The 14,151-nt window shown below is 49.5% G+C and overlaps 1 protein-coding gene across 6 annotated transcripts in view; it reads left to right on the top strand.

The window, feature by feature from the left end:
- GNMT (glycine N-methyltransferase) overlaps positions 1 to 14,151 on the top strand; it is a 500,048-nt gene that overhangs the window by 31,568 nt on the left and 454,329 nt on the right. The window contains exon 2 of one of the 6 annotated variants that reach the window (XM_073558999.1): positions 3,696 to 9,355. The exons of the other annotated variants lie outside the window; for them this stretch is intronic. Within the exon in view, the coding sequence (XP_073415100.1) occupies positions 5,754 to 6,917 (1,164 nt within the window). The 5' untranslated portion in view covers positions 3,696 to 5,753 and the 3' untranslated portion in view covers positions 6,918 to 9,355. Of the gene's footprint in view, positions 1 to 3,695; positions 9,356 to 14,151 lie in introns of those variants that run through there. 6 annotated transcript variants of the gene reach the window in all.

Here is a 14,151-nt window from a genome sequence, read left to right as displayed (position 1 = left end):
CAATCAGTGATTCCGTCATAGAAGGAAATTAAGTTAGTCTGACATGACTTATTAGTTACAAACCCATGCTGACTCTGTTTAATCACTTCATTCTTATCCAGGTATTGACATACATGTTGTTTAATAATTTGTTCAAAGATCTTTCCTGGTATAGAAGTCAGACTCACCGGCCTATAGTTGCCTGGGTCCACCTTCTTCCCCTTTTTGAAGATAGGAACAACATTTGCTCTTCTCCAGTCTTCTGGGACTTCTCCTGTTCTCCAAGAATTTTCATCCTGTATTATCAGTAATACACTGCCCCATCATCCTGTATTATCAGTAATACACTGCTCCATCATCCTGTATTATCAGTAATACACTGCTCCATCATCCTGTATTATCAGTAATACTCTGCTCCATCATCCTGTGTTATCAGTAATACACTGCTCCATCATCCTGTATTATCAGTAATACTCTGCTCCGTCATCCTGTATTATCAGTAATACACTGCTCCATCATCCTGTATTATCAGTAATACTCTGCTCCATCATCCTGTATTATCAGTAATACACTGCCCCATCATCCTGTATTATCAGTAATACTCTGCTCCATCATCCTGTATTATCAGTAATACACTGCTACATCATCCTGTATTATCAGTAATACACTGCCCCATCATCCTGTTTTATCAGTAATACTCTGCTCCATCATCCTGTATTATCAGTAATACACTGCCCCATCATCCTGTATTATCAGTAATACTCTGCTCCATCATCCTGTATTATCAGTAATACACTGCCCCATCATCCTGTATTATCAGTAATACTCTGCTCCATCATCCTGTATTATCAGTAATACTCTGCTCCATCATCCTGTATTATCAGTAATACTCTGCTCCATCATCCTGTATTATCAGTAATACACTGCTCCATCATCCTGTATTATCAGTAATACTCTGCTCCATCATCCTGTATTATCAGTAATACACTGCCCCATCATCCTGTATTATCAGTAATACACTGCCCCGTCATCCTGTATTATCAGTAATACTCTGCTCCATCATCCTGTATTATCAGTAATACACTGCCCCATCATCCTGTATTATCATTAATACTCTGCTCCATCATCCTGTATTATCAGTAATACACTGCCCCATCATCCTGTATTATCAGTAATACACTGCCCCGTCATCCTGTATTATCAGTAATACTCTGCTCCATCATCCTGTATTATCAGTAATACTCTGCTCCATCATCCTGTATTATCAGTAATACTCTGCTCCATCATCCTGTATTATCAGTAATACACTGCCCCATCATCCTGTATTATCAGTAATACACTGCTCCATCATCCTGTATTATCAGTAATACACTGCCCCATCATCCTGTATTATCAGTAATACTCTGCTCCATCATCCTGTATTATCAGTAATACACTGCCCCATCATCCTGTATTATCAGTAATACTCTGCTCCATCATCCTGTATTATCAGTAATACTCTGCTCCATCATCCTGTATTATCAGTAATACACTGCTCCATCATCCTGTATTATCAGTAATACACTGCCCCATCATCCTGTATTATCAGTAATACACTGCTCCATCATCCTGTATTATCAGTAATACACTGCCCCATCATCCTGTATTATCAGTAATACACTGCCCCATCATCCTGTATTATCAGTAATACAGTGCTCCATCATCCTGTATTATCAGTAATACACTGCCCCATCATCCTGTATTATCAGTAATACACTGCCACATCATCCTGTATTATCAGTAATACACTGCCCCATCATCCTGTATTATCAGTAATACACTGCCCAATCATCCTGTATTATCAGTAATACTCTGCCCCATCATCCTGTATTATCAGTAATACAGTGCTCCGTCATCCTGTATTATCAGTAATACACTGCCACATCATCCTGTATTATCAGTAATACACTGCCCCATCATCCTGTATTATCAGTAATACACTGCCCCATCATCCTGTATTATCAGTAATACACTGCTCCATCATCCTGTATTATCAGTAATACACTGCCCCATCATCCTGTATTATCAGTAATACACTGCCCCATCATCCTGTATTATCAGTAATACTCTGCCCCATCATCTTGTATTATCAGTAATACACTGCCACATCATGCTGTATTATCAGTAATACTCTGCCCCATCATCCTGTATTATCAGTAATACACTGCCCCATCATCCTGTATTATCAGTAATACACTGCCACATCATGGTGTATTATCAGTAATACACTGCCCCATCATCCTGTATTATCAGTAATACACTGCCCCATCATCCTGTATTATCAGTAATACACTGCTCCATCATCCTGTATTATCAGTAATACTCTGCTCCATCATCCTGTATTATCAGTAATACACTGCCCCATCATCCTGTATTATCAGTAATACTCTGCTCCATCATCCTGTATTATCAGTAATACACTGCCAAATCATCCTGTATTATCAGTAATACACTGCCCCATCATCCTGTATTATCAGTAATACACTGCTCCATCATCCTGTATTATCAGTAATACACTGCCCCATCATCCTGTATTATCAGTAATACTCTGCCCCATCATCTTGTATTATCAGTAATACACTGCCACATCATGCTGTATTATCAGTAATACTCTGCCCCATCATCCTGTATTATCAGTAATACACTGCCACATCATGCTGTATTATCAGTAATACACTGCCCCATCATCCTGTATTATCAGTAATACACTGCCCCATCATCCTGTATTATCAGTAATACTCTGCCCCATCATCTTGTATTATCAGTAATACACTGCCACATCATGCTGTATTATCAGTAATACTCTGCCCCATCATCCTGTATTATCAGTAATACACTGCCCCATCATCCTGTATTATCAGTAATACACTGCCCCATCATCCTGTATTATCAGTAATACACTGCTCCATCATCCTGTATTATCAGTAATACACTGCCCCATCATCCTGTATTATCAGTAATACACTGCCCCATCATCCTGTATTATCAGTAATACACTGCTCCATCATCCTGTATTATCAGTTATACACTGCCCCGTCATCCTGTTTTATCAGTAATACTCTGCTCCATCATCCTGTATTATCAGTAATACACTGCCCCATCATCCTGTATTATCAGTAATACACTGCCCCATCATCCTGTATTATCAGTAATACACTGCCCCATCATCCTGTATTATCAGTAATACACTGCTCCATCATCCTGTATTATCAGTTATACACTGCCCCGTCATCCTGTTTTATCAGTAATACTCTGCTCCATCATCCTGTATTATCAGTAATACACTGCCCCATCATCCTGTATTATCAGTAATACACTGCCCCATCATCCTGTATTATCAGTAATACACTGCCCCATCATCCTGTATTATCAGTAATACACTGCTCCATCATCCTGTATTATCAGTTATACACTGCCCCATCATCCTGTTTTATCAGTAATACTCTGCTCCATCATCCTGTATTATCAGTAATACACTGCCCCATCATCCTGTATTATCAGTAATACACTGCTCCATCATCCTGTGTTATCAGTAATACACTGCCCCATCATCCTGTATTATCAGTAATACACTGCCCCATCATCCTGTACTATCCTCCTGCACAACTCCATTATTGCAGATTGTAATGGTAATGTAAAATATCATATATGATTTTCCTTCTCTACACTTTTTCTAGAACTTTCAGTTGCACAGAGGCAAGCGACACCCCTCCTTCCTCCCTTCCCAGCCTGAAAATTTTTTTTTACTCGCTTGCCTGTAACCAGAAACTACAACTCACTCCTTCCTCTTGCTCTCACCTCAGGAATGTCATTGTCTTCAGACCATGAGGGACTGTCCCATAGCATATAATGGGAATTTATTCATTCTGACTTAATGGAATGTGAGATTGTGATATTAACATTAAACTTACATATCTGGGACGTGCGTCGACTAAGCTCCCTGGCCCATGTTTTTCACGGTTCCAGCGCAACAGATCCAGAGAAATGCATTTCTCCTGAATGGTGTGGAATAACTAGTTCGAGTTTGGTTTTGGATGAATTCCAGAGACAAGCTGGAAAAAGTGATACTATGTGCATTTTTATGCGAAGTACCCTCTGTGAGTTATGGTTATAATAAGTTTTTTAGCCAGATTGTATCTGTGGAAGCAAAGGGGAGGACCGTCACAAGCCAGCCCCTTTGGTGAGGTCATCAGCCCAAAGGTATAATGTATTGTCCCCTGCCCCCCCCCCATTCAGTCTAGCTTGGGATTCCGTGGCAATAGGATCTCAAATGCATGGTGACCTCTGGATCCTCCCCCACCATGGTTCTGCCTGAAATGATCTAAGCAATATGTTAGTTTCTCTATTTTTTTAAATCCCTTTTATTTGTAGTTGCATTGTACATACTGTTATTGTCTCATATCGTAAAACCTTTTTTAACTTCTGTAAACACTGCCCATCTTTTGGGAATAAACTATAAAATTTATTAGTTCAGTCTCTTTACTCTGTGACAAATTCACGTGCCTATAAGCTAATTACGCTACTGATTTGGGTTTGCTTCGAACAACCCCTCTATTAATTTTAAATATTAATAAGAGAAATCTGAACCTAGTGGCAGCGAAGTGTGTTCTGGCTAGGCGGGTAGCGCTGTCAGTGACTGAACGGGTTTTATAAGCTGATTGTGTGGCTGCGGCCAAAGCATTTATAACTCCCTCACTGCAAGGGTGCCTAATAGCCATTGCACAACAAGTAGCCCGTCTGACGACTAATTATCCTAGGTGCAGTTCCCTTACTGACCTGAGGGTAAGGGGGGAGCCGGAGAGATGCATGTTCCAAAGTGCAACTGGAAAGTGGGATATCCATAAATGCCGACAGCTTATAAGATATTCCGGCAGTGGTGGGATAACTAAAATAAACCCCCCTGCAGTAAGTTGTTAGGGCAAGACTAGCTTGCTATTTTTTATCACATGGTGCCAGTGGTGGGATAACTAAGATAAGCCCCCCAGTGCCTGTGATGGCTGTGTGCGACCAAAGATCACACCCCCTGTCCGTGACATATTGGTGGCAGAGCGGTGGGATCATAGAGCATTAGTGATCTGGTTTGAGAAATCATTCCTCTCACTAAAGTCTTGCACAGTTCTTCCGAGGACTCGGCAGCAAAAGTTTTGGAGACCGAAACTCTGTTTATGAGTCCTGAGTCAATTGCGTGTACTTGCAATTACCCCCTCCCTTCTCTTCGTTTTTCTATCCTATCTTCTATTTGGCAACCGTGGCTACGATGGGAGCAGAGTGGTATAAGCAGCATAAGAAGGACGCTCTTATTGCCCTTTGCGGGTTGTGGCAGATCACACCACGAACAAAAACAAAGCCCAACTGATCACGGCTCTGGTGCAACGGGAAAACGCCCATAGCCCAGCGGGCAAAGAAGCCGGCCCAAGCGACAATGGGGCTGCAGCACTGGCCCCACATGCAATGCGGACAGATTGGACCCCTACCTGCAAGCGTCCTTGGACAAACTCCCTGCCGACGACAGTGATGGACTGGTGAGGCTGATCCAGCAATATCAGCAGGAGGCCCAAGCTGAGCGGGAGGCCCAGAGAGCCGAGCACCAAGCCCAGCGAGAGGCCCAGCAGTGGGAGGCTCAGAGAGACCACGAACTTGAGGTGCTTCGGCAGGGGGGAATACCCTCCGCAGCCAGGAGCCGTGAGCCCAACAGCGCCCAGAGTCCTAAACCCCAGCCAGAGCATTTTCCCGTGATGGAAAAGGATGGGAACTTGGATACTTTTATGCAGGCTTTTGAGAAAGCCTGCAAACAGTACCAGCTGCCTACGGAACAATGGGCCAGGTACTTGACCCCAGGGCTAAAAGGCAAACCTCTGGAGGCCTTTGCTTCTCTCCCGTCAGAACAAGATGATGACGATAACGCCATCAAGCAGGCCCTGATCGTCAAATACCGGCTAACCCCTGAGGTGTACCGCAAGAAGTTCCGGAACCTCCAACATGGCCCATACGACAGCTATACTGATGTGGTGCAAGGACTCGGGACCCACTTTGACCAGTGGATCCATGGACTGTCAGTGGACACCTTTGACCTGCTGAAAGACCTGATGATAAAAGACCAGTTTTTACATCTGTGCCCAGCTGAGGTCCGACAGTTCATCCTGGACCGAGAACCAACAAATGCGGACAAAGCAGCGCAGGTCGCCGACAACTATGAGGCCAACCGGAGACTCGGAAGCCAGTCACGGCCAGCTGGAGAGGGGGTAAGCCTGCAACCAACCCCAGCGCCCCTGCCAGCCATCCCTCCGGATGTTCCATTTGCCAACGCCAGGCCTACATCAGACCCTCGCAGGTGTTTTTCCTGCAGTCGGAATGGTCATCTCACCTCCATCTGTCCAGAGAGGCAGAAGAACCCCCCCCCCCCCCCAGCCAAGGCCTCCGGGCCCAATGCCTCTGGTCTTTTGGTGGGTGGTGTGGTTGGGAGGATTGATGACAACGTGCAGCACGTCCGGGTGGGGGCCCGTCTTGCTACAGGCCTCAAGGACACTGGGGCTAAAGGAACCCTCATTCGACCTGGACTGGCGGCCCCTGAAGAGTTTGAGGGAAAACCCCTAACTGTCACCGGGATTGGGGGCCCATGCTGTCCCTTGCCCATGGCCCGGGTTTTTCTTGATTGGGGTGCTGGGAGCGGGGTGAGGGAAGTGGGGGTGTCCGAAAACCTGCCCACCGATGTTTTATTGGGGACTGATTTGGGGAGGATGGTTGCATACTACGTCCCTGACACCCCTCCCCAATCTGATAATAAGGGTAACGTTAACCATGATGATGGGAAACTGAATGTGTTACCTGCCAATTCTTTGATGAGTAATGATGCCACTAATAACCATTCTTCCCCAGGAATGATGCTGATGATGATGTAAATGTGCCAACTGAAATTAATAACCGTTCTTTCCCTAGGAAGGATGCTGATGATGCTGTAAATGTGCCAACTGAACCTGATAACCATTTTTCTGCAAAGGTTGATGTGTCCACAGGTACAGGAGTGCTCAGCCCCATCTCTCTGCGGAGTGAAACGGCTGAGGAACCCCTAGCAGGAGGAAGCGTCTATGCTACAGGAAATGGGGAGGTGCATGGGAACCGTGAGGAAGGTGATGCCATGCCACTGACCAGTGCCACCGAGGAAGGTAACTGGCCCATTACTAGCACTGCTCCTGAAGTGTTTGGGGTGGATGGAGAGGTAGAACCCATAGAAGCGCCGACTTATGGGTCTATGGGAAACTCTGGGGAGACAGCCTATGTGACTGCTGTCACCCACAGTGAGTGCCCGAAACGCAGGTAGCGCCCTGCCTTCTGGACCCTCCTCAGCTACAGGAGAGCCTGAACCAGAGGTGAACCCAGAGCAGGTTCCAGAGGGTCCCAGTGAAGAAGGGACCTTGACGTCACTTCTGGCTGCCTCCACCCAGGAGTTCCAGGCCGCTCTGCACTCAGATGCAAGCCTGGAGAAATTGAGAGACCTCGCAAAGACTCCCATCTCCGTGACTGATAAGGAGAGGGTGTTCTGGGAACGAGGAAGGTTGTACCAGGAGACAGTACCCGGAGAATCCCAAAAGGAGTGGTTGAGGGAAAGACAGCTGGTATTCCCCTATCAATTTAGGGCTGAGTTGTTACGGATTGCCCATGAGATTCCACTCGCTGTACACTTTGGGATCAGCAAAACTAAGGCCCGGCTGTCTCAACATTTCTATTGGCCCAAGATGGGGACAGACGTGACCCAATACCGCCGCTCCTGTGCCACCTGTCAAAGAGTGGAGAAGGCGGGGCCTGCTCTTAAGGCTCCCCTGATCCCTTTGTCAGTGATAGAGGAGCCTTTCCAGAGAATCACGGTAAACATTGTGGGCCCGCTGGCTGTCTTCAGCAGCTCTGGAAAGCGATACATTCTCACCGTGTTAGACTACGCTACCCGGTGCCCAGAGGCAGTAGCTCTGTCCTCAACCAGGGCGGATAAGTTGATGGATGCACGGTGACCATCTTTACAAGGGTAGGATTTCCCAGGGAGATGCTTACCGATCAAGGGACCCAATTCATGTCTTGCCTAATGGAGGCTCTCTGTGAGAAAATGCAGGTGAGGCACATGGTATCGAGTGTGTATCACCCACAGACCAATGGTTTGTGTGAACGCTTCAAAGGTACCCTCAAATAGATGCGCCGCATGCTGTTTGAGACCCAAGGGCGCGACTGGGAGCAGTACCTCCCACACCTGCTATTCGCTTACAGAGAAGTTCCGCAGACCTCAACGGGGTTCTCCCACTTCGAGCTCCTGTAAGGCAGCCGAGTCCGGGGACCCCTATGGTTGGTAAGAGAATCCTGGGAAGATGAGCCAAACCCCACGGAAGTGTCCATCGTGGATTATGTCATGCGCTTCCGTGACAAGATGCAGACCTTGACACAGTTGATACATGACAACATGGTGCAGGCTCAGACTGACCAGAAGCACAGGTATGACCAGAACGCCCGGGTGCGGACCTACCAGGTGGGTCAAAAGGTGTGGGTGCTGGTCCCCGTACCAACGGATAAGCTTCAGGCAGCCTGGGAAGGCCCATACGTCGTCCACCAACAGCTCAACCAGGTCACCTACGTGGTCACGCTTGACCACGCTCAGGGTAGGCACAAAGCCTTTCATGTCAACATGCTGAAGGCTCATCACGAACGTGAAGCCTGCGTCCTACCGGTCTGCAACCTGCCCGAGGATGGGGAGGAAGACCCCCCTCCTGGACGTGCTGGCCCAAGCCAAGGCCAATGGGTCCATTGAGGACATGGAGGTACTGTAAGTGCCTCACTAACGGTACACCAGCGGTCGCAGTTGGCCACACTGGAACTCTTCCGGGCCGTGTTCTCCAACTGACCCGGACGGACTGAGTTAGCGGTACACGAGGTGGACACCGGGAATCACGCCCCACTACGGCGAACACCTTATCGGATCTCTGAGGAGGTGCAGCAGGTTATGCGCCAAGATATCGATGAGATGTTACAGCTGGGGGTGGTTCAATGGTCCTTGTGCCCAAAAGGGATCGGACCACCCGGTTCTGCGTGAACTAAAGGTGGCTCAACGTCATCACAACTTCTGATGCACACCCGATGCCGCGCATCGAGGATCTGCTTGAGCGGTTGGCAAACGCAAAATACTTCGCCATCATGGATTTGAGTCGGGGTGACTGACAGATTCCCCTGAACCCGGCGGCGCAGGAGAGATCCGGCTTTATCACCACTTTTGGACTGTACGAGTCCACGGTCATGCCCTTCGGCATGAAAAATGCCCCTGCCACTTTCCAGCGCATGGTCAACTACCTGCTTCGGGGACTGGAGAAGTACGCCGTCGCGTACCTGGACGACATTGACATCTTCAGTTTCACCTGGGAGGAACACCTTCAGCACCTCCAGGAGGTGCTCAAGCGTATTCATCAGGCAGGCCTGACCCCAGAGCCGGAGAAAGTGTACGCAATTGTGTCCTGGCCCACCCCCAGGACCAAGAAACGGGTGATGTCCTTCGGGAACAAACCCACTGAGGTGCGCATGGACGCGTACCAACAGTTCCGGTCTCTTTAGCGCACTTTAAAAGGGGAGGTGTAAAGGTAATGTAAAATAACATGATTTTCCAGGACGTCCACCTGACAGCACCATGGAGGACGTCCTCCTCCTCCTTACAGGGACAGGAAAGCACACGAGAGGTTAAAAGGCCATGTCCCACCCCCTTTCCCTCAGTGTTTTTTCCTGTCCCTGCACGGAGGGACACGCGAGAGCTTACCGGAGGGGCCCAGGGGATCGTGCGGCCGGTCCAATCCTTCCCCTGTCAAGAGGTCCCGGGGCCGAAACTTCCCGGTGGGGAGTCCCTCGGCTCCAAAGGCCAGGAGCAGGACGACGCTCCTGGAGGGAGCCGTTCCTCCCGGTGGGGGGGCTCTCGGCTCCAGGACGGGTCGGCTCCCCGCAGGCGGCTGGCCGTGCGGGCACCGACAGAAGTGGGCGCAATCGGCCGCGGCGGGCCGAGTACCGCAGGACGACGCCGACGGCTGGGCAGTGGAGGCCGGAGCGCCATAGCAGGCGGGGAGGCGGCTCCCTGCACGCGCCGAGCGCGGTCGCGCGCAGATGCCCGGCAGGAAGTGGAGGCGCGGCTTACCAGCGTCACATCCGGTGACGTCAGACGCCGGTTTCAAATCCAGGGCGCGCGCGCTCCTGGACCAAAGCGTTCTCCAGAGTCGTCACAGGTCGTTCCAGGCTGTGTGACTGCATCGGACGCCAGGGGATGGAAGGCAACACTGCATCTGGTGGAGGGGTAAGTGCGCATAGCGCAGACCACCCTCCCCACCCGTCCCCACAGCCCAGATCTGATGAGGTGCCCCTTATGTTATCAGGAAAAGGGAACCCCGGCAGAGTCCCCCTCGGGGAAGGACCCGGCGAAAGCCACCTCCAAATCAGTCAGATGTCCGGTGTGCAGAGTAAAGCTGCCAGACACCTATAGCAAGACCCTATGCGGTCCCTGTACCTCCAGGGTCATAGGCGAGGAACAGCCATCTCTACTTTCCGAAATGAGGTCGCTGATAAGGGAAGAGATTCAGGCCTCTACAACCCGGCGTCGATCCCCCAGCCCTGGGCCAGGTCGCAAGCGTCCGAGGTGGGAACCAGTCCCAGTATCAGAGGCGAGCCCTAGCGAGGAATCCGATTTCCGGGACTCAGATCAGGAGGAAGAAGGCGAGATCCTGGGGGATAGTCAGGAGCAGAACAGAAAGTACCTATTCAGACTGGAGGATACGGACGAGCTGGTACACACGGTCAGAAATACCATGCAGATGGAAGAAGTCCCTAAGCCACAGTCCAGACAGGACTTAATGTTTGGAGGACTGGTGTCCCGCAAACAGGTGGTGTTCCCTGTAAGCGAGCACATCAAAGCAATGATCCTGGAGGAGTGGAAAGAAGCAGAGCGTCGGTTGACACTCTCCCGAAACTTTAAAAATAGACTGCCCTTCGATCCCGAGGAAACTCGGGCGTGGGAAGATGTCCCTAAGATCGACGTCCCGGTCGCCAAGGTCACTAAGAAGTCGGCTATCCCAGCCGAGGACTCATCCGGTCTTCGAGACCCGATGGATAGAAAGGCGGACGTCTTGTTAAAAAGAGCATGGGAGACGTCGGCGGCCCTGATTAGAGCCAACATAGCAGCCACCTCGGTGGCTAGGTCTATGTTCCTGTGGTTGGGGCAGTTGGAGGAACACCTAACCAACAAGACCCCGAGGTCAGAGATACTAGCATCTCTTCCTCTCTTGAAATCAGCCACGGCGTTCCTGTCGGATTCGTCGGCGGAATCAGTTAGGTTTGCGGCCAGAAACAGCTCCCTCTCTAATGCGGCCCGGAGAGCAGTCTGGCTTAGATCCTGGTCGGGGGATAACCCTTCTAAAGCAAAGTTATGTGCCATCCCTTTCTCGGGTCTGAGGGTGTTTGGTCCAGCCCTGGATAATATCCTTGAGCTGGTGTCCGATAAGAATAAGGGATTCCCGGAAGAAAAGCCCAGGCGGTCCCAGTCCTTTCGGAGAGGCTCCTTCTTCAGAGGACAGTCAGAGTTTAGGGGCCGGGCGAGGTCTAATAGAAGCTCCTACAAAGGCTCCTTCAGCCAAAGTGGGAGGAACAGAGGTCCCCCATTTGCATCGACATCTAGATCGAGGAGACAATGACGCCATAGGCATTGGGGGGAGACTTCGCCACTTTGCAGCAAACTGGTCACGAGTCACCAACAATCAGTGGGTCCTCAGAACCATCAGGGAAGGTTACAGGATAGAGCTCTATTCTCCTCCCCCCGACAGATATATTGCCCCCACTGTCGTCCAGGAGGACTCCGCAATGTGGTCGGATCTTCAGGACATGTTAGACTCAGGGGTCATAATACCAGTTTCACCGTCAGAAAGAGGGAAAGGGCACTACTCTTCCCTGTTTGCAATCACAAAGAAATCCGGCGAGGCCCGCACCATCATAAACCTGAAGCCACTAAATGCTTGGGTCAGATACAGGAGGTTCCGGATGGAATCAATCCGATCCGCAATTCCTCTGATAGACAGGGACGCAGTTATGTGCACCCTAGACCTAAAAAAGGCATACTATCAGGTTCCTATTCACCCCTCATCCCAAGGCCTACTAAGGTTCGCGATCAGTTCACCAGCCCGGACCTGCCATTTCCAGTTCCAGGGTCTTCCATTCGGGCTGGCCTCAGCTCCCAGGATCTTTACAAAGCTGGTGGTAGAGGTGGTGGCCTACCTGAGAGATCAGGGTATTGTGATTGTGCCGTACCTGGACGACTTCTTACTGGTGGCAAGATCCAAAGAAGCGCTCATCCGAGACAGGATCCGAACAACTACTGTGATGGAGTTCCTGGGCTGGGTGATCAACTGGGAGAAGTCGGACCTCACACCAGACACCAGAAAGGTATTCCTGGGTGTCCTCCTAGACTCAGCCGACAGAATATCCTGGCTACCCGAGCAGAAGCAGAAGTCCATTCAGGCCAGAACCAGAGGCCTGTTGAAGCGTCAATGCTCCATAAGGGAAGCAATGGAGGTCCTGGGCCTCATGACGGCCTGCATCCAGTGTGTCCGTTGGGCTCAATTCCACTCGCGGTTGTTACAAAGAGAGATTCTCGTGAGGTGGGACAGGAGTCAGGCGTCGCTAGACAAACCCCTAAGGCTCTCAGGACGAGTAAAGGAGTCCCTTCGCTGGTGGTTACAGGCCAGGAACCTTCAGGTGGGCGTGCATTGGACAACCTCTCCATACGTGGTAGTCACCACAGACGCAAGTGCGTGGGGATGGGGAGCCCACATAGAAGGGAAGATCTTCCAGGGGAAGTGGCCAGCAAGCATCAAGGCCAGATCCTCCAATTTCAAGGAACTCTTCGCGGTCTGGGAAGCGTTGCGGAGAAACCGGTCGGTACTAAAGAGTCGTCATGTTCGCATTTTATCCGACAATACAACGACAGTGGCATTCCTGAAACACCAAGGAGGAACCAGACATCAACCACTACAGGCACTGGCGGAAAAGATATTCACGTGGGCAGAACGGACAGTTCGATCCGTGACCGCGGTACATCTAGAGGGTTCCCAAAACGAAGTGGCAGACTACCTGAGCAGACAACAGATCCACCCGACAGAGTGGGAATTGAACGTAGAGATCTTCGACCAGCTTTGTCAGCGCTGGGGGAACCCCAGTATAGATCTCTTCGCAAGCCGGAAGAACTCGAAGGTTCCCAGATTCTAATCAGATCTCATACTTTGCACTGACGAGAGCCAATAGCTCGAAACACCGTGTCTGCAAATTGAGATTCTGATTTGGCTTGTATCCTAAGTCATATTACAAGACTCGTTAAAGGGTTGATTGTGACTTGTAGGATCGCTACTACCAATAGGTGGCGCTGTAGAGTAAAAGTCCTCTTTCTTTCTGAAGAGGCAATTTGCATACACTTTTCCTAGAACTTTCAGTTACAAAAATGCAAGCGACCCCCCCCCCCTTCCCAGTCTGCAATTTTTTTTTTACTCGCTTGCCTGTAACCTGAAACTACAACTCACTCCTTTCTCTCACCCCCACCTCAGGAATATCATTGTCTTCAGACCATGTGGGACTGTCCCATAGCATATAATGGGAATTTATTCATTCGGACGTAATGCAATGTGAGATTGTGATAGAAAAATAAAAGCTACATATCTGGGACGTGCGTCGAATAAGCGTCCTAGCCTATGTTTTTCACAGTTCCAGCGCCAACAGAACCAGAGAAATGGATTTCTCCTGAACGGTGTGGAATAACTAGTTCGAGTTTGGTTTTGGATGAATGCCAGCGACACCTGGAAAATGTGATACTATGTGCATTTCTATACGAGGTACCCTCTGCGAGTTATGGCTATAAGTTTTTTTAGCCAGATTGTAACTGTGGAAGCAAAGGGGAGGACTGTCACGAGCCAGCCCCTTTGGTGAGGTCACCAGCCCAAAGGTATAAGGTATTGTCCCCTGCCCCCTCCATTCAGTCTAGCTTGGGATTCCGTGGCAATAGGATCTCAAATGCATGGTGACGTCTGGCTCCTCCCCCAGCATTTTTCTGCCTGAAATGATCTAAGCAATATGTAAGTTTCTCTG

This window comes from Dendrobates tinctorius, unplaced genomic scaffold (genome assembly GCF_039654945.1).
Source record: "Dendrobates tinctorius isolate UK_male_01 unplaced genomic scaffold, ASM3965494v1 ptg000264l, whole genome shotgun sequence".
In the NCBI taxonomy this organism is placed as follows: Eukaryota; Metazoa; Chordata; class Amphibia; order Anura; family Dendrobatidae; genus Dendrobates; species Dendrobates tinctorius.
This window is presented reverse-complemented; position numbering and strand designations above follow the sequence as displayed.